This window comes from Apostichopus japonicus, chromosome 4 (assembly GCF_037975245.1).
Source record: "Apostichopus japonicus isolate 1M-3 chromosome 4, ASM3797524v1, whole genome shotgun sequence".
Classification (NCBI taxonomy): domain Eukaryota; kingdom Metazoa; phylum Echinodermata; class Holothuroidea; order Aspidochirotida; family Stichopodidae; genus Apostichopus; species Apostichopus japonicus.
Genome location: NC_092564.1, coordinates 528853 through 550608, shown reverse-complemented (window position 1 = coordinate 550608; position 21756 = coordinate 528853). Strand labels below are relative to the sequence as shown.

The 21756-nt window shown below is 38.6% G+C and overlaps 1 protein-coding gene across 3 annotated transcripts in view; it reads right to left on the bottom strand.

Moving 5' to 3' along the window:
* LOC139966045 (macrophage mannose receptor 1-like) overlaps window positions 1-20469 on the bottom strand; it is an 80631-nt gene extending 60162 nt beyond the window's left edge. The window contains exons 1-9 of one of the 3 annotated variants that reach the window (XM_071968681.1): window positions 18252-18389; window positions 15271-15469; window positions 13124-13272; window positions 9389-9507; window positions 5219-5349; window positions 4362-4579; window positions 3204-3289; window positions 2896-3011; window positions 733-945 (exon numbers count right to left, since the gene is read on the bottom strand). In XM_071968681.1, the coding sequence (XP_071824782.1) occupies window positions 733-945; window positions 2896-3011; window positions 3204-3289; window positions 4362-4579; window positions 5219-5349; window positions 9389-9507; window positions 13124-13272; window positions 15271-15469; window positions 18252-18254 (1234 nt within the window). In that variant the 5' untranslated portion in view covers window positions 18255-18389. Of the gene's footprint in view, window positions 1-732; window positions 946-2895; window positions 3012-3203; window positions 3290-4361; window positions 4580-5218; window positions 5350-9388; window positions 9508-13123; window positions 13273-15270; window positions 15470-18251; window positions 18537-20271 lie in introns of those variants that run through there. The other 2 variants (XM_071968679.1, XM_071968680.1) reach the window with 2 other exon arrangements.
* Window positions 20470-21756: the final 1287 nt, after the last annotated feature.

The following is a 21756-nucleotide window of genomic DNA, read 5'->3' as shown; positions in this document are numbered from 1 at the left end:
TGACATACCTAGGTGATGTCACACACCTACATCTATAAACTAATGAATGACATACCTAGGTGATGTCACACACCTACATCTATAAACTAATGAATGACATACCTAGGTAATTTACCAACATCTATAAACTAATGAATGACATACGTAGGTGATGTCACGCACCTGCATCTATAAACTAATGAATGACATACCTAGGTAATTTACCAACATCTATAAACTAATGAATGACATACCTAGGTGATGTCACACACCAACATCCATAAACTAATGACATACCTAGGTGATGTCACACACCTACATCTATATACTAGTGAATGACATAACTTGTAGGTGACTTACCAACATTTATAAACAAGTGAATGACATAAGTAGGTGACTTACCAACATCTATAAACTAATGAATGTCAAACCTAGGTAATGTCACACACCTACATCTATAAACTAATGAATGACATACCTAGGTGACTTCACATACCAACATCTATAAACTAATGAATGACATAAGTAGGTGACTTACCAACATCTACAAACTAATGAATGACATACCTAGGTGATGTCACACACCTGCATCTATAAACAAATGAATGACATACCTAGGTGACTTCACACACCTACATCTCTAAACTAATGAATGACATACCTAGGTAACTTACCAACATCTATAAACTAATGAATGACATACCTCGGTAATGTAACACCCCTACAGCAGGTATAAACCAATGAATTTTGTACCTGCAATACCAATCCATACATCTGTTATTCCAATGTTCTGTAAATCTTCGAACTGAGAGACAATGAAATCGTTGTCCTCCCCACTGAAGATAGAGACCAGGAAAGCACCCTGAGCTTCACAATTATGTTTAGCATCGGTGTAGGTCAGCTGTGTGTGACTGTTAAACTGATAACAGCTTCCTTTGTGGATCCGCCAGCCAGGTGCACAAATACCTTTTGTATAGAACAAATGAATCATGCTGAAATAAATCTACATAACTAAGTAAATACTGGGGATGCAAATTATGGTAGATGCAAATTAAAACTGATTATCGAACAATATCCATATTTAATACAGTGTCACCACAAAGAATCCAAAGGCAATATCTTATCACATTGTAGATTGACTTTAATGAATGAGACCTCAGAAGTGTGCCTTTCTATGCTAAGTTTGTGCTATGTACCAATTGGTTATGTAGTCTTCATAGGCTGTTCACATCCTCCAGAGCCTATTGCATTTTCAAACAGAGGCTCTGTCAAGAGTTTATTACTATCATTGATATTATCAGCTGTATTGACAGTGTGAAAACTCTTGGATCGAATACTTAACAAATGCATCTTTCATTTTGTATATTTTAAAATGAAAACAGGAGGCCTAATTAATTGTAATGGATTAAATATGGCAGAAATTGGTGGCGTTCAGTATATAAAACATTGTATTTTAAAGATTTGGGTACAACAAACAAGAAGGCAAACTGATTACATTACTACACAAGACTCTATGGCAAAATATTAAGGTACAATTAGCTAGTTAGTTAACCTTATCAGTTCACGAAACCAACTTCCACGAAAACCAGAATCAGCCTATGCATGTTAATTATGACAGTGGAAAAGAGCAAGTCTCAAAGCTAAATTAAAGCTCAGTTTTGAAACAAAGGGCCAATATTTTCTCAGAATGTTAAACTGATCTACAAGTGTATATTATATTGATCAATGTGTGAATGCTACGGTGATCTACGTGTGTATGGTATGTTGTTCTCCGTGTACATATTATATTGATAAATGTGTGTATCCTATATTGATCTATGTGTGTATGCTATATTGATCAATGTGTGTTTGCTATATTGATCTACATATACATGTTATAATGATCAATGTTTCAATGCTATGTTGATCTAAGTGTGTATGCTATATTGATCAATGTGTGTTTGCTATATTGATCTACATGTACGTGTTATAATGATCAATGTTTCAATGCTATGTTGATCTAAGTGTGTATGCTATATTGATCAACATGTACTTGTGTTGATCAACGTTTCAATGCTATGTTGATCTATGTGTGTATGCTATATTGATCAATGTGTGTTTGCTATATTGATCTACATGTACATGTTATAATGATCAATGTTTCAATGCTATGTTGATCTAAGTGTGTTTGCTATATTGATCAACATGTACTTGTGTTGATCAACGTTTCAATGCTATGTTGATCTATGTGTGTATGCTATATTGATCTACAGGTGTATATTATATTGATCTATGTGTGTATGATTTATTGATCTATATGTGCATGTTATATTGATCAATGTTACTATGTTGATATATGTGAGTATGCTTTATTAATCTATGTGTGTATGCTATATTGATCTATGTCTGTAAGCAATATTGATCTACGTGTGTATGATATATTGATCTATGTCTGTAGGTAATATTGATCTACTTGTGCTTGTTATATTGATCTATGTGTATGTAATATTGATTTACATGTGTATGCTATATTGATCAACGTGTCCATATTATATTGAACTACTGGTGTGTGTTATGTTATATTAATCTATGTGTATATGTTATATTGATCTCTGTGTGTATGTTATACTGATCTATGTGTGTATGTTATATTGATCTATGTGTGTATGTTACACTGATCTATGTGTGAATGTTACACTGATATATTTGTGTATGTTATATTGATATATGTGTGTATGTTATACCGATCTATGTGTGTATGTTATACTGATCTATGTGTGTTTGTTATATTGATCTATGTGTGTATGTTATATTGATCTATGCATGTATGTTATATTAAGCTATGTGTGTATGTTAGAGCATTACAATTCCCTTAGATACTGTTAGTCTGTTTGTTAAATCAAATCAAATTCAAAGAAGTAGGAGCAAGAAATTTACCTTCATCCCGTTCACAGAGAAAGCCATCTCTCATATCAGTACATTTAGCTGTGCTCCACTGACCACTAACAGCAGTATCTAAAACCTCTCCACAGTCACCACCATCAGCATAGTACCTACAAATTAAAAGGTAATCTTTGGTCCTCACTGTATTGATTTCTTTATGCTAAGTTTGAAAATGTCTGCTTTGGTGTCGCAGAATAAGAGAATATCTTAAAATCAATATAAAGGTAAATATTGAAAACTAGTCAAATATTTTACAACAAGTTCACCAAGGTTTCTCAACAATTCAAGCATAAAGTTCTTACCTGTTTCCAGGCTCATTCAGGGCCCAGTTTGTGTATGTTACTTGTTCTTGATTGGACCATTTGTAGATAGAACTTTCACTGTAATACTGTCAGATAATATTATGGTTAGGATTAAAGATTAATCTTTACGAAATCGTTTAAATGGAGCACCATATTAAGATGCTAAGATTGCAAAAGGTTTAATTTAAGCACCATATTAACATGCTAAGGTTGCAAAGGGTTTAATTTTAAGCACCATATTAACATGCTAAGGTTGCAAAAGGTTTAAATGAAGCACCAAATTATCATGCTAAAATTGGAAAAGGTTTAAATGAAGCACCATACTAACATGCTAAGGTTGCAAAAGGTTTAAGTGAAGCACCATATTCACATGCTAAGATTGGAAAAGGTTTAATTTTGAGCACCATATTATCATGATAAGATTGCAAAAGGTAAATTTGAAGCACCATATTAACATGCTAAGATTGGAAAAAGTTTACCATGGAGCATTTTTATTATTATATTTTAAATGATCATAGACATATATGTCTATAATTACAAACCATCATGTGGTTTGGGCAGTATTCCCTTTGGTGAGTTTGTCAGTTTCTACCAAACTATCTATGAGATATTTTCAAACCCTATCGAGAAAAGCCTTCTGCAGAAAGAAATATTGTGTGGAGAGTATCATCAAATATACAACTGGGGCTGTGGCCAAGTGGATAAAGGCGGTGGCATTTAAAGCAATGAGGCTTAGCAATCGGGAGGTTCCAGGTTTGATACCCGTCTGGGTCATAGTAAGGTGGGTTTTTAATCCAAGAGCAATCTATGGTTTATCCATCTGAAATGACTTTCTATATTGACAAGATTCCAAATTTGAGTCAAAATGTTGAATTGGAAGCCACCCAACTTGTAAGTTGTAATCCATAAGCTCTTGCGGGCTTCTCCCACATTTATGGTTGCTTAAGCATCATAAAAATAACTGTTGATTATTATTATCATTATTAGTATTAATTATCATTTATGAATCAAATTTGAATTTAGGGGAAATTCTTACACATCTTTTATTATGTCATCAATGATAACACATCAGCAACTGTTTCCACTACTAAACACCTAGTTACAGGTGTGATTAATACCAGCACATTCTATGCAGTCTTTAATATTGGTTGGATTTACCTTATTAGTGATCCCAATCCAGAATGTAACACCATTGAGCTGAGAAGTAGCAGTAACCACATTCTGTTCATCAGCACTGTTGACTGCAATCAGATTACCGTCCAAATTTTTACAATAAGTTCTTGCGCCCTCAAAAGTCTTCTGCAGCTCATAAAATCTGTAACATTTGTTATTAGCGGAGACCCACCCATCTTCTTCATCACACTTCTTTATGATGTCTAGAAAGGAATTGATGTATAATAAAATAAGACATCTATTCAACTATGGACTAAATCTTTATCTGGTTCTACTCCAGTCTCACATAAAATTTACTAGTCTTATCCCAGTCATTTAAATATTTCAAATTCTTACTTCAGAAAAATAACAGAACTTTTCTCAGTCATTTCCTAATGCCATCAATTTAAATTTTATGCTAGTTCAATCAATTGCAGATTTCTATCATATATTATATAAAGTATTACCCCAGTACCTGGAGCCACAGTGCTCCAATGAGACTGTGTGGTTTGGCCAGTGAGTCACTAATTATCAAGAGAAATTATTGTAAAAAAGAGTAAATATTGTACATACCGAAAGAGGTACAAGAGAAGAGTGAAGAGTGTTCCGCGCAAAGACTATCAAAAGAATCCGGTAAAACTCAGGGCTGCCTCCACCTTGTGACAAAATAGTGGTGGGGCTAAAACTCCATGGTTTGTCTTCTGGTTATTATTACTTTGTATGTTTTTAATTTGGAATGTTTGCCAATCCAGTTTCAAGGGCAACAATATTGCACCCAAATTGAGTGAGCTAAAAATCTGCCAATAGGCTAAAGTATCTTCAATGAACATGTCTGATTCGAAGCTAATAGCTTCTCCACTCACCAGTTCCTCTTTCACATATATATCCTGTGGTTGCAAAGCATTCTTGGTCATTCCAGAGTCCAGATGTTCCATACATCTCTACACAATCTTCACCATTGTTTTGATTATTCGGTTCATCACGATTCCATCTCCTGAGGTAACAATACAATTTGAGAGAAAATTAATGGCAAAAAAATAGGTAAACTTACTTCAAAACAATTACAAGATTTACTAACATTAAGGATTCCAACAGATCCCAAAGCAGCACAGTCTATTAGTTTGACTATGTCACATTCATTTCCCAAAGTAGCACAGTGCATAAGTCTGACTAAGTCACGTTCATTTCCCAAGGCAGCACAGTGCATTAGGCTAAGTAACATTCATGTCCTACAGCAGCACAGTGCATTAGTCTGACTAAGTCACATTCATTTCCCACAGCAGCACAGTGCATTAGTCTGACTAAGTCACATTCATTTCCCACAGCAGCACAGTGCATTAGTCTGACTAAGTCACGTTCATTTCATACAGCAGCACAGTGCATTAGTCTGACTAAGTCACATTCATTTCATACAGCAGCACAGTGCATTAGTCTGACAAAGTAACCTTCATTTCCCACAGCAGCACAGTGCATTAGTCTGACTAAGTCACGTTCATTTCATACAGCAGCACAGTGCATTAGTCTGACTAAGTCACGTTCATTTCATACAGCAGCACAGTGCATTAGTCTGACTAAGTCACATTCATTTCCCACAGCAGCACAGTGCATTAGTCTGACAAAGTAACCTTCATTTCCTACAGCAGCACAGTGCATTAGTCTGACTAAGTCACGTTCATTTCATACAGCAGCACAGTGCATTAGTCTGACTAAGTAACCTTCATTTCCTACAGCAGCACAGTGCATTAGTCTGACTAAGTAACGTTCATTTCATACAGCAGCACAATGCATTAGGCTGACTAAGTCACATTCATTTCCCACAGCAGCACAGTGCATTAGTCTGACAAAGTAACCTTCATTTCCTACAGCAGCACAGTGCATTAGTCTGACTAAGTAACCTTCATTTCCTACAGCAGCACAGTGCATTAGTCTGACTAAGTCACGTTCATTTCATACAGCAGCACAATGCATTAGGCTGACTAAGTCACATTCATTTCCCACAGCAGCACAGTGCATTAGTCTGACAAAGTAACCTTCATTTCCCACAGCAGCACAGTGCATTAGTCTGACTAAGTAACCTTCATTTCCCACAGCAGCACAGTGCATTAGTCTGACTAAGTCACGTTCATTTCATACAGCAGCACAATGCATTAGGCTGACTAAGTCACATTCATTTCCCACAGCAGCACAGTGCATTAGTCTGACAAAGTAACCTTCATTTCCTACAGCAGCACAGTGCATTAGTCTGACTAAGTAACCTTCATTTCCTACAGCAGCACAGTGCATTAGTCTGACTAAGTCACGTTCATTTCCCACAGCAGCACAGTGCATTAGTCTGACTATGTCACATTCATTTCCCACAGCAGCACAGTGCATTAGGCTGACTATTAAAAGTCACATTCATTACCCACAGCAGTTCATTTCTAATATTGAAGAAAGAGCATAAAATGTTAGAACAACTTTTTACTTGCTTCTTGAGTCTGATGAATACTGTAATATGTGGATAAAGATTAAGCCCATATGATCTAATTCATCTTGAGTAAGCAGCAATATTATTTGGTCTGGCAGTAATGCAAGGTTTCCTTCATGTTAAATGTCATAGGAACCTTATTGTATGCCACATGCGAGAACTTTGCTGTTCAGTCTTTAACATTAGCTTAAAGCTTGAGTGACTGATTCTACAGGGATGTCCACTGTTAGTGTTCTACTGTGTTTCTTTATATCTATCCATAATTATAATATTTCTGTTTGTCCAGATCTTTCAATTAATGTTTGTGAAAGACAACACCTTGGGCACAATGAATTGTAGCCTGCTCGTTTGACACTGTCCTCAAAGGAGGATGTAGCATAGTAGTGATCAGGTGATCATCAACATTTTTGCCATCTTCAGAATTCCAATGACATCCTTATTGTGTTGTAGCTGTTGGAGTGTTCACCACCATCATTGTACAACCCTTAGGTTCCATGAACAATTGAAATTATGTTGTTGAGTGAAGACATCAGTGGACTTGAAATTTGGAGATTGGGATTTCAAAACAAATTTGTTCACCACAACTGCACTACAGTGATGCCTTCATCTCTCTCAGTACTTGAGAAAGTGGTCAGGTGGTCACGCTATGTGGCAATCCCATGAGCAGGAATGGGTGCGACATTACACATCTGCCTCACAATTATATGAATATCAAAAAGAGAAGGTTTGATATAAGCCGGTGTTCATTCTTTAAAAGGGTTTCAATTGAGCTTCTTATAGCTTTCTAACCATTGGAATTCATCAAACTAAACATACTCAGCAGCCAGAGCTTAGTTTTCTTCTGGAGGCATAGCATAGCAGAACTGCTCATTCAGTGGTGGGTTTTACCATACCAAGCTAGTTTTGGACACTTTACTATGACTTCTCAATGTTCTCCTTGGTAACATTAGAACACATATTATCTGGTATTTAGATATATATCTAAAGCAAATAATCACTTTGACTTTTGATATGAATTGCTTTCTAATCCTGTCCACATTTTAATGGGCATTCTTTACACTGCTTCATCAGACTATCCCCATTGTATTTAAAAAAAGTACATCAGCTCCTAACATATATTTTACATTACCCTTTACTTTGCTACATAGTTCAATTGCACCCTGCTGAATAACAGTATATAGGTATAAATTGTGATATATTTGTGAAGGGCTAAGGAGTTCCTTTTAGTTGCAAAGTCACCTTTATACACAGCAGTAAGCTAAAGTGCCATCATTACATATTCACCTTTATCCATGGCAGTAAGCTGAAGTGCCATCATTACATATTCACCTTTATACAAGGCAGTAAGCTAAAGTGCCATCATTACATAATCACCTTTATCCATGGCAATAAGCTAAAGTGCCATCATTACATATTCTCCTTTATACAAGGCAGTATGCTAAGGTGCCTTAATTACATGTTCACCTTTATCCATGGCAGTATGCTAAGGTGCCTTAATTACATATTCACTGGCTAAATTGCCATCATTACATGTTCACCTACATACATGGCAGTATGCTTAAGTGCCATCATTACATGTTCACCTATATATCCATGGCAGTATGCTAAGGTGCCTTAATTACATATTCACTTGGCTAAATTGCCATCATTACATGTTCACCTTTATCATGCCATGTAGTATGCAAAGGTGCCTTCATGACATATTTACCTTGGCTAAAGTGCTATCATTACATGTTCACCTTCATCCATGGCAGTATGTGCCCTGAGGTAGGCCAGTTGTCTGGCTCTGTGCCCTGCGGTAGGCCAGTTGTCTGGTTTCCAGTATGACGTCATTTGCTTTAAGGTATGTATTTTTCTATTTCTGTGTGCAGTATTGCACCAACAGTGGACATGGACTGTTGTTCTTTATCAGAAAATCTTATTTCTGTTTATTGGACAATATAAGTACTAATAGAAGTAACAGAATTTGAGTGATAAAACTTCTTGAGATGAATAAAATCATTAAGTTACCCTTTACTTAAAATCCAATAATGACAGAGCTGGGTTTCTTAGTGTAATGAAATGCATTTCTTAGTTTAAAAACGCTGCTAAGGTTTGGTAAGCTACAATGAAAATGACCATGAATGACCAGGAAAATGAAAATGACAGGCGGAGTGTATAGCCTAGTGGTTAACGCCGGCGTCTCCCAGTCATGAGATCCCCGGTTCGATTCCCCGCCGACAGCAATGTGTGTCGTCTGGCAAGGGTGTTGTTCAATAACAACTTCCTGACAAGGACGTTAAATGGATGTGTGCCGAGAGATTGGCTTCGGTCAGCTTGCGAGTCTACAAGCCTCCATGGCTTCTTTCGCGAGTTCCTGCTTGCGGGAAGATCACATATACATATATACCATGCACTCAGTAATAAAGCCATTGGCCATTAATCCATTCATTTCTAAAACTTAACTGCCTTTAAAATGAAAACCAAACAAGTCATTAAAACCTCTTCATAGGTTTTCTTTTATTCTTTCCCAGTCATGCCAACCATGATAGTTAGTGCTGCATTTATTAGTGCAGGTTATACTCACGTAATATTTGGATCGAGTGGAGTAGAATCAACCCAGGTAAACTGTCCTTCGCCATCTTGATCATAGAGTCCAATCCAATAAGATCCAAGAGATCCAGCAACCATCAACGTAAGTTGATTCTATAGGAAATTTGAAACAGTCTTAAAACTTTGTTGGGCAAAACTAAACCATGAAACATTCTCTTTGATTTATTACTTTTGATGTTATGAAACCCTGCAACCAGTTTCCTGAAATCTGGGTGCAAGCAAGTCAAAAGAAAAGATATCCTTCAAAATATAATTAAGGAAAATTGAACAGTACTTAAAACAATCTTAAAACCTTCCTGCTAAGAATAACCATTTCTCTATTCTTCCCAAAATATTCCATACCTCCCACAACCTTCCATACCTACCGCATCTTTCAACACATACCACATCCTTCCATACCTCCAACATCCTTCCATATCGATCAATACCTCCCACATCCTTCCATACCTCCCACAACCTTCCATACCTACCGCATCTTTCAACACATACCACATCCTTCCATACCTCCAACATCCTTCCATACCTCCCACATCAATCAATACCTCCCACATCCTTCTATACCTCCCACACATTTCCAATCCATTTTATATTGCAAAAGTACATGAACAATATCACGACCGTACTAGTGAGAGGTTCATCTTATTATCTTACATTCCATCCATACCTCCCAAATCCTTCAATACCAACCAACAACCTTCCATACATCCTACAACCTTCCATATATCCTACATCCTTCAATACCTCCCACAACCTTCCACAACCTTCCATACTTCCCACATCGTTCTATACCTCCCACACCTTTCCATAGCTACAACCTTCCATACCTCTACATCCTTCCATACCTCCCACACCTTTCCATAGCTCCAACATCCTTCCATACCTCCAACATCCTTCCGTTCCGCTCACACTTTCAATACCTCCCACATCCGTCCAATCCATTTAGTATTGCATAAATAAAATAGAAATAGTAAAAATAGAAATAGAATACAATGAAACAAGCAGACATCATGTAATCCCCCAAAACTTACTGGTTTGGGGATTTACGAGCGACGATACTTACCTGTCTCTCACGCCACAATTGCACTTTCCTTTCTACCTAACTACACATTTGGAAACGTTTTAGCACTGCGCCCTCACTCCCTGGGCAATGCCCACCAACTCCTCCTTCCAGATCTACCCCACGGCGACGCGCAGGCCCATGGTAGGGTAGGGAGGGTGGGTTGTCAGGATCTAGGCATCGAGGTCGGGATGTGTTGAACAAGCTCAGCCAATCGCTAGGAACCCTTGACCAGTGGAACAAGGTGAGATGTAGTGTGTGAAGAGTTATGTGCAACAGAAAGACTGTACGAACTCCTATGAAGGGGAGTGTGTATGACCGAATAGAATCCCTGGAGGCTCACCTGAGTCTGAATAGGTCTGGGTTAAGCCGGATCGGATGGACGTCTCTGGTCCTGCGGGGGGACTGACAGGTTATGCCAGGTGTAGTGTGTGACACGTAGTGTTCTAACGCCAGGTCTCCTAGTGAACCGAGGAGCTCCTGTCCCGAGTAGTGTTGGTAGAAGCTAAATTGTCAGGTAATGTAAGGCGCTCAGTTGCCCCGTCAGGTCGTGTCGGTGTAGGTCCCGATCGTGGTGGTGGGAGGAGGGAGAGACAGGTATGTATCGTCGCTCGGAAATCCCCATACCAGTAAGTTTTGGGGGATTTACTTCGCTCCTCTCTTACCTGTCTCCCACTCCACAATTGCACAGTGTGGCACTGTTACAATGGTGGGAGGCCGAACGGGCGCGACCTACCCGAGGGAACTCCCAACACTGCACGATCAAAAGCCAACCCCGAAGCGTAGGTGTCTGTCAAGTAAGTTGACACCAAGGTCGAGGGTGTCTTCCATGACGAGGCTTTGAGAATGTCTTCCAGTGGGATTCCTGCAAACAGAGCCTATGAGGTTGCCTGACCCCTAAGGTCTTGGGCTCGTACCCATTCTCCCGTTGGTGAGTGGGAGTGTGTTGTATATATGGGTAGGTGAAGGTATGCGTCCTTCAGGTCCACTGTTGGAGCCCACATGCTCTTTTTGAGGGATGGGACGATGATGGAGAGTGTCTCCGTCCTGAAGCATTTTGGTTTTATAAACACGCTGTTTAGTGGCCGGAGGTTCAGAATCGGCCTCCAGGACTTGTCCTTTATTTGGAGTGAGGAAGAAAGACGACCGGAAAAGGGGTACCTCCCTTCCCATCATCCTCACTACCGCGCCCTTGTCTAGCAAAGCCTGGATTTCTGTCTTCAGGGCAAGGCGTTGATCCGGGTCCTCGGGGGTTGGTGTGGCACCCCTTACTCCACCCTCTGGAGGTAAACGGGGTACAATTGAAAATTCTATGTGGTGTAGAAGTCTTGCCTACCATCAGGTAATCCGTGGTAGGGTGGGCACCCCTAGGGCCGGGCGAGGACCTGCACGGCTGGGCGCCACGTGCGTTAAGTCCTCTCCTCCCTCGTCGCTCTGGAGGTGTTCCACAGGCAGGTTGGTCCCTGTGATCTCCAACCTGTAGCTTTCCCCTTTTCGCACTTGGGGGATAATGGTCTATGATCCCTGTATTGTCTGTCGCCTGTCGAGAAAGAGTTGCTGCGGCTGCGGCCCCTTGACAATCAGAACCGGAGGTTGCTCTTGACATTACCGGTCTGTGTGTCTGCGGTCTCTGAGGGTTCAGTCGAGACAAGGTTGTTTTAGAGAGCGAGTCTCTTCTTGTAACTTCGTTCTGGACCAGTTCAGTGAATTAACCTGCAATTATGTCGTCACCAGTTATCGTGAGGTCTTTCCAGGGCCTCCCCTTCCGGCAACCTCATTGCTGCCAGGATGTTGGCTCGTCTTGATTCGACAAGTTTGATCAGTCTCGCCAGGGGGCCGAGTAGCCATAGGATCTGGGATGCTTCCCGGTCCGGTATTTGTTTGCCGTCCTCTGGTAGTTGTTGATGATGTCTCATCAGTAGTTCTATGGTTAGCATAAAGGTGGAGGCAAACTTAAAACCCACGCAGGAGGACTGATCCAGGTAAAAAGCTAGATGGTCTAGCCTTCTGTGGTGAGGGTCTCTAAAACAGCCAGTGTTAGTCCCTTGCTCCGACCTTGAAGAGCTGCTTCCATGTGTCTTCATGGACTCATAAGGTCTTGTATTGTTGCACAGGGTATGCCGCCCATTTCCTTCTGTTCTGTAGATTTTTGATGAGGTCGAAGCAGACGGCGTCTACTGGAACATACAGGAATTATCCAAAGATGAAATTCCAAAAACACAAAGTACAGTTGTATAAACTACAAGCGAAGAATTTGCGGAGAAAATGTGTAGTAACTTCTGGGGTAGTAGATATGGAAAGAGGAGTTGGTGGGCGTAGCCCAGTGAGCGAGGGCGCAAAGCTAAAACATTTCCAAATGTGTAGTTAGGTAGATAGGAGAGAGCAATTGTGGAGTGGGACACAGGTAAGAGAGGAGTGAAGTAAATACATCAAAAACTAAACTGTAATAGAACTTAGTAAAATAACAGCAATACAAAATATAAAACAAAGAATGAAGGTAACAAATGAGAAAGGAAATGGGAAACAACAACATAGAGCTTCATGTATACAGAACAAGGCAAACAGAATGGTGTCTACAGCAATGTTGGGTATGCCGAAAAATATGATAAGTACTCCAAACCGTTGTGTTTAGTAATTGAACACTATGCTCACCTGGATGTCCATGCTCTTGATGACAACCAAATCTCCTGCATATGACTGACAAGCCTGCTGTGACTCGTGCCATGTCTTAGTGTCTTCAAATACTCTGTAACAGCGTCCATTAACCAATTTCCATCCAGCAGAACAGGTCTGTGACGAAACTGCCCAAAAACGTATAGAATCCATATATAGCCAAGTGGATGCTTGAGTCCCTCCTTAGAGAAGCCATTGTCTAAGTATAATTTGATTGTCATGCCTACTGTACATTTTGAGCCCTCTTTTCTGTAATCCCATTATTAGATTTGATCAAACTTCCAAGAGTCACAGAATCATATCCACTGTTGATGCATGTCATAAATGTCATATAAGGTCACCTATCACGGCATCAATTAGGTGTGTTGCTTTTAATGCAGTGATCTACTCAAGGTTCCATTATTATACAAAGTGATCCACAACACCCCAAATTTGATTCTCTCCATACAGTTACACAACATACACGCACCACCTATTGCATAGACTATGTACTCCCAACACCTACAGAGTACAAGTTACTGTAGCAAGATATCCTGATCCTTGCCCCAGCAATGTCAGCAATGTCGTTATTTGAAGTTACTGCTGCAACCGATGCCCTAGTAGTGCTAAGTTCATTTCTCATTGCTTAATAAACTACATGGTAAAATGGGTTGGGTCACATGAAGTAAATTATAAGAATTGTACAGGGTTAACAATGATAAATGCATCCAGATTGGACAAGTCTGAGCAATCACAAAACCCACCCTTTAATGTTGAGGGAGACTAGTATTATCAATTGAATGATACTATTTCAATCAATCAAATATAACAATAATTACACAGAGAGTTACGTTCAACATTAGTGAGAACATCAATATTGACAATAAATTATACAAGACTACCGTAGGTATGAAATTCAATGAGTAGAGAATACTGTATGCATGTATTGGAAAGCTAATTGAATACTTAAGAAGACAACTAAGATAATTTAACAGAAGTCCTTGCATAGCAAGCAAAACAAGCAAAAGAAAAATATGAAGTTTGATATGGTTGTTCTAGATATTAAGCCCCTTGTAACTAGATCACATGGTCTTGTTGCGAGAAGAGAAAATCGTAGTACAGGTCTTTTCAAATTGAGTGAAAGTTTGTTAGCTTTATATCACATCAACACATTATGCATTATGTAATACTGGATATAATATTATGATATCAATACAAGACAAACCTCTAAAGTAATTGCCATTAAACTGAAGTCACTGAAAAAGTAAGTATCTTAACTTGTTCTTTACAACCAACAAGAAAAGCTGGAGTAGACACGGTCCAGGGATGCATTCAATAGCTAGACACTCTCTACTTTGTGGTTATAAGGAACTTCAAGGAGCTTACAGAGGGAATTAAATATATTCCATACTGGTTCAGGAAATTATGTGAAGAGTAAATGGTTCTATCTGTTGCCAGGTTTTGACACAAAGTTGTCACAATGTTTAATTATCTAAGGTCACTTGTTGGCATTCAGAAGTATCATCAACACATGTAGCATTCCTGGAAACAACCGGAAAGGAATGTTGTAGAGGCTGTTTTACCCGGAAGGTTTGTCTCTCAATGTGTTTTTTACAGTTCTGTGAAGTCGAACCATCATGTCAATTTTCCAATCTGTGTCCAGATCATCATTATCAAGATTTTTGTGTCATTAGCTTGTTTATAGTCCAGTGTAAAGACTTGAGAATGAAGAAATATCCCTATTATTTATACTATGCATTACTTACATTAGATAGTATTTTAACATATGAATTACGAGGTCATCCAACTGAATTCCAGATGCAGGGCTCAAATTTAACAGTCGTCCGATCATCTGAGAAGACCAAAAATCATGTCGGACAACCTAAAACCTTTCTTAGGTTGTCCGACATACAACTAGCTGTTCAACACTTTGAACAAAACTTGAAAAATCCCTATTCTTAACAAAAAAAGTCTGCCCCCAAAAACTTGTAGTAGCTTGTTGGTACTGCCCTCCATTCATGTTAGAAACAACATAAGAAATAAATCACATTTTGGTACATTCCGTAATGAGGGCAAAATCCTACACTTCAACTGTATGTGCACACTGTGCATATATATATGCACTAATGGCTTCATACAGTACATACCGTATGTACTTTGTACACTACTGGTTACAGACCCTGGTGGCCGCGACCACGCAAAGCCTTGTTTTCTACCTGACAGCTGTATACACATATATGACAGCAGGCTGGAACGTACATGCAGTACTATGCTGAACGTACGTGCATGTGGGCATACCGCATGCTCAGTTATGTTGCTGCAATGTACATGAGCTGTACATGATCTCTGGAAATGATTGGAAACGATAACGGAAATCATTTTTCAATATTTACCAGAAAATTCCTGCAACCCAACATGATTAAATATGAACAGTGTCATACACCACATAAAATATCATAACTCTAAACTACAATATTCTATCCAAAATTTGTCAATCTCCGAAAGACTATTGCCTCAAGCCGATAGACTAGGCCTGCGTAGCCTGATGTTACAGTACTCACAAACAAGGCGAAATAAATACATTTTAGTATTACTAACGTACGGATATCGCGCAAGGGGCGTCAGTTTAAAAATCCAAATTGCTTCATTTGGACAACCAAAAAATCCTTCGGACAACCAAATATCAAAGGACAACCTTAAAATGTTTTGAAAAATGAGCACTAAGATGCATTCCGCTCTTAGTATACTGCCATAATTATAGGTAATGGCTCTATTTGCATGCAAAGCTAGTGCTTAGCCTAGAGCCTACTTCTACAGAATTTCCCAGAGAGTTTCTTCAATATTTTTCTCAAATATATAAAATGCATATGTGCATGTTGTTAAAACATTGCAAAATTTGGAAAAGTAGAAATATATTGAGCAATTTGTTCAACATTGATGAAAATTTGACAGTATTGTTATTAACAGTTATACCCAATGTGTTTACTTATCGACCAAGTTACTACTACTAGTAGCATGGTGGGTTCATAATTGACACACTTAAGGATTTGATCAACGATGTCTATCAAGAAAAAATCCAAATCACTCTGCTGTATGTGTTTTTCATATGTGTGGTTCCTCAGAAATGTAACGATCTCAAAATATTTATTGTTCTGTGCATATGCAACTTACAATTGAGCAGAGTTTGACCACAAAATGTCTGTTCTTTCATACCCTTAGGTCCCTTGTTGTTTGTTGCCTATATAAATGACATCGACGGAGATATTTTGTGTAAATCTAAGAAGTTTGCTGATGACACCAAATTGTATTCTGAGGTCTCTTCCAAAAGCGATTCTGAAAATTTTCAAGCGGATTTGGATAAGATTTTTTCCTGGTCTCAGGGGTGGCAAATGCTTTTTAATATTGATAAATGTAAGATAATGCACATTGGTAGTAGTAACCAAAAGTTTACATACAATCTTAATGGTGTGGAGTTACAGGAGGTCTCTGTTGAAAGAGACCTAGGTATCTACATTGACTCATCTCTGCAACCTTCTAAACATTATCTTGAAGCTGCTAAAAGAGGTAATAGGGTTTTAGGTATGATCAAGAGGAACTTCAGTTTTCTGAAAGAGGACATCGTAGTTAGGCTTTATAAGCAGTTGGTTAGGCCTCATCTGGAGTATGCTGTGCAGGCTTGAAACCATACTTTGCTAAGGATAAGGAAGTACTTGAAAAAGTCCAGAGGAGGGCTACTAGGATGATTAGTTCCTTAAAGGGGGTTCCTTATTATAGGCGGTTACAACTGTTGAATCTCACCACACTGGAGCTTAGGCGGTTACGTGGGGACTTGATCCAGGTTTTCAAGATTGTGTATGGTTTCGACAATTTATCCTTTACCAACTTTTTCTTGTTTGCTAACAGTAGTTGTACTAGAGGTCATTGTCTTAAACTCCAAAAGTCGCATAGTAGGATTAATATTCGGCATCACTTTTTTTCTAATAGGGTTGTGAATGAGTGGAATGGTTTGCCTGAGAAAGTTGTACTTGCAAGTAGTGTGAATGGGTTTAAGAATGCTTTGGACAAGCACTTTAAGCATTGTAATCGGGTCTGAGTGTCTGTGTCTTCAGTTTTTTTTTTTTTTTCTCTCTCTATAGGGTCCTTGATGGGGACTTAAGTGTCCCTCCTGATCCTTTTTTTTCTACTAAACTAAACTAAACCCTTAAATTGACACATTCCTTGATAAGCTAACAGTAACTTTTGTGTAAGTACACATCAACTGACTCTGAATGCTGTTTGCTATGCTCTGAGCCCTTAAGCAAAGACAGGTCAGGTCCCAGAGAGTAGTGGTCTAATGCTGAGGTAATATTGGTTTTTCAAAGTGGCTATTGTTACGACTAGTCGTAAGAATAATTCCCGACTACGCATGCGCAGTTGCTATTTTCATGACCAGGAGTACTATTTTTACGACGAGGAGAAACAATAATTTCCGGTTAGGGTTAGGGTTAGGATTGAGGTTTAGGGTTATGTTTAGGGTTAGGGTTACCCCTACTACATGCGCAGTTGCTTTATTTACTTTACTGCGCTTGAATTTGCCTTTGTCGTAAGAATAGTTTATAAATAATTGTTACGACTCGTCGTAAGAATAGCCACGGCCTTTTTTTTAGGTAGTAAGATTAATTACCAAACCCCAAAAATGTGTGCAAAACTGGCAGGAGCATGTAAAAATCTTATAAAAAACACAAATTGATCAGCACATAGCTGACATGGATTCAAACTTATAAAATGTGTAAACTGCTTCGCTGCATAAAGTCTAGGTGGCTGCTGTATTGTTGCTAGTAATATTTTAATGTGCGTCAATTACGAAGATGCGTCAATTATGAAGCCTTTTCTATACTAGGCATAATAATACTAGTAAGGCTAGGCTAGGCTCACTTTATGCCTATGTGCCTGACGAGAGCGTCGTCAAACTACCGTGCTTTTCATAAGAATGTTGTTTTGGATTGAGCCTACCTTAGTTACACCTAGCTGTATAGCATGTCATGTTAATAGTATTTCCTGCTCATTGTATTTTCGAGGTGACATTCGCAGAGTTAACAAGCGAAGTGTGTGCGTGGACTTAAATCCTGCTTTCTCTATTGATGCTCACCATGGACAAACCACCAACTAGCCTGCTATATTCTTCTTTCTGGTTAGGCCTCTGTCTGGTTTGGTGTGCAACTGACGGGAATCCAAAGTGAAACACGCCACCGTATAGGTTTAACAACCATGCATCATACTGCCAGGCGCTGATCTCTAAATCAGATATCTATTTAGAGATCAGTAATGCCATGTATTTATAAATTTCTTTGATGCCAGACTACAGAAATGAATTTCTCTGATCGACGAATAGTACCACGGAAGTATTATACGAATACACCCGTTCATGTCAGCCCATAGCGAAAAGGGTGCATCAGAATTATATAAAAGCCAACAGAGCCGTTTAACAATCATGCTTCATATTTTAATACATCGATGCCAGCAGTGGCGGAGCGTCCATACAGTCAGGGGGCGGATATCCCCCCTGACGAACTCAAATGGACGGCTGGCGCCCTTTCCAGCTCTTTACCACATTTTACCTATTCGCGATTATTGACTTTTTTATTGCGCTCTCATCTACCTATTGACATTTGTCACATTTTGTTGGTGTAATTTCGCGATGACACCTATTTATTCTTCGTTTATCTGCAAATTAGCCAGGCCCGGAAAGGGTCATTTCCGGCGATCTAGGGAGTATCTTTACTTAACAAATTTCTGTACGCTACGCGCCAACCTGTGGTGGCGCTCCGCTTAGATAGTGTCGAAAGCGCCTCTACAGACCATTCTTGCCCCTCCTGACGAATACCCCTAGCTCCGCCACTGGATGCCAGGCGCTGATCTCTAAATAAGATATCTATTTAGAGATCAGTAATGCCAGGTATGTATGATTTTCTCTGATGCCAGACTACAGAAATGAAATTCTCTGATCGACGCATAAAACCACGGAAGTATTATACGAACACACCCATTCATGTCCCCCCCCCCATAGCGAAAAGAGTGCATCAGAATTATATAAAAGCCAGCAGAGCCGTTGTAAAAGTATGGTGTGTTGCATCAAAACTATGGTTCAATGATATACATGAAGTTGATCGATTAAATAAAGCATTTTACCGCTTTACTTGGTTGTCCAAATATCTACATTTATCATGATATGCGCAAAAAAAATCTCTATCAACTGAACCTCTGTCCATCTTTAAATCGTTCAATTCTTTACCCCGGAGCTTTCAATTCATTATTGGCCCGCAAAAGAAAGGCCCGCCAGCCTAAGAAAACATCTTGAAGCTTCGACAGGAATATTGTCAGTTTATTGATATTGAAATCATTGGTCTAATCGGGCCTTAACTTAATAAATAAACCTTGTGATGATTTACATAAGTGAACTTGTAGAAATAGCATATATGTACTTTTTCGCACTAAAATGCCTGTCTGTGAAGCTCACATGTAAAACACTTTCCTCTTTTTTTTTGACACCGTGTCACTAAAAACCAAATAACCAGAGGTGCCGAACCATGATCACAACAGACAAGTAATTGCTATCTCACAAAAAGTTGATTTCCATACAGCCTGTTCATAACCATTATGAAACTAGTAATCATGGCGATACTTAATTTAGAGTTTCACTGTTTGAACTTTACGTTGAACACAATTGACGTCTCAACTCGACGAAAATTCTTTAATAAGTACTCTCCGTAACGTATTTCAGTCAATTGGTTTTACATTTATTTTACCTACGCTGATCTCATCTGACCTTTGACCAGTGTCAAGACATATATACATTCATAATGCAGAAATTCCCATTTTTCAGTAGCCTTGATTACAATGGAGTGTTACATGCACACATGCGTTAACCCGATAACAAAAGAAATGATTTATATCGTTGGCCTAATCCATTTCCAGCTTTGACATTGACGACGATGATTTGAATTGCTTTGGGAGGCGCTATTCTTTAATTACAGAACGGCCAATTGTATACGATATTCCCTCACTGAGCAGTATATGGAACACAGCGTTATGCTCGAATATGTGCTTCCTGTTATACAAAGAAATTACTCTGTATGTAATCACTAAAGATAATTATTTTAATTACTTACCAATAGGTAGAAAGGCAAGAGCGCATAGGAACAAAACAGTAGCTGAAAAGGTAGCCATGGTTACGCAACTAAAGAAACAAATAAAGTTGATTTAAAGGAAGACAATTTAATAGCTGTTAGCTAATGTCGCCCTCAGTAGAAAGGTTGACTGGAATTTATCCTCTAAATTGTCGGAAAGTCTACACGATTCAAGTTTCAAATGTTTCTCTGTAATAAACCTGCCAGACAGGAACGTAATCGGGAGCTCAAAATCTTGGATTTTGCCACCCGCTAGTTTAAGGTAGTCTACCTCCAGGTCTTGTCAACTACCTAATGATCACAGTTTGTTTCTCCTTGAGTCCTTTAGATGGGATTACTACTAAAGATTTAATTAATTTGCATTAAGGATAAAAAACAGAGTTATAAAGTAGACGATACCATTTTAGGTCAAGGGAAACCTCAGTTCTCATCTTCAAGTGTTTCATAACAGCAGCTTAGATTTTAACGATCTTTGGCAACTCGCGCAGATAACATAATGTTTAAACTTTGGATGGCAGAAGTCTTGGATATTCATGTTATGCCAAACAGATAAAATAAACTTATAGGCTATTACGCAATCGTAGATAATCTACAAAGCTTGGAAGTTACAAATACAAACTAGTTGATGCCATACGCTAAACAGTATTATTCAAGCAATCGTCTTAAAATAAGGATTTGAAATATTGCATTTAATTGAGATCAATGATATAACATTAGTTTCAGATTAATCGACAATAGAGGTATTACAAATAACACACAGTGGGTGTATATGAACTAAGTTGAATGAACGAGCGCGGGTACAAGATGTATATTGGAGAGGGATGGGTTGTCAGACGTTTAAGAAACTCTCGAATATAAATTCCATGGCTTCCAATATGTAGCAATGTAAGCTGAAAGAACACGATTTGTAGAATGATTGCAGCGTAAAACTGGTTTTTGTTTCCACTGATGTAGTTATTCCCTCTTCCCTTACTGTTACAGTATCTTGTAGGTGATGTGCTCGATATCATTTTTCTCTCGGTAATGTTTTTGTAATGTTTTGTGTTTTTTTTATATATTTCAGTTTTCAGTAACTGTTTTTAATTAGTGCTTCTTTATTTTAAATAGAGCACGGTCATGATCAAAACATCGACTAGTAATGCGTTGTGACAAAGACTAACACTTGTGCACTGTACGTTGTGATGATGTACCATAGTTTCTACTATTAAGTGATCTGCATTACACGATGCATCTGTGATATCAGTTTCATGCAGTCAGTTCAGTGTAGGCCGTTATGTATGCATAATGTATTATCCACTCAAATTAACTCGTAAAAAGTTTGTTATCTGGACATTAAATGCCACTGATAGTAAGCTTGCCGTAAAAGCAAAGAATAAAGTCCAGCTAAGCCAATCTTTATCTTTATCGAAAGACAAGAGTATTGTGGCTTCCCATGTAGTCTTACACAATTTGAAAATAATCATGAAC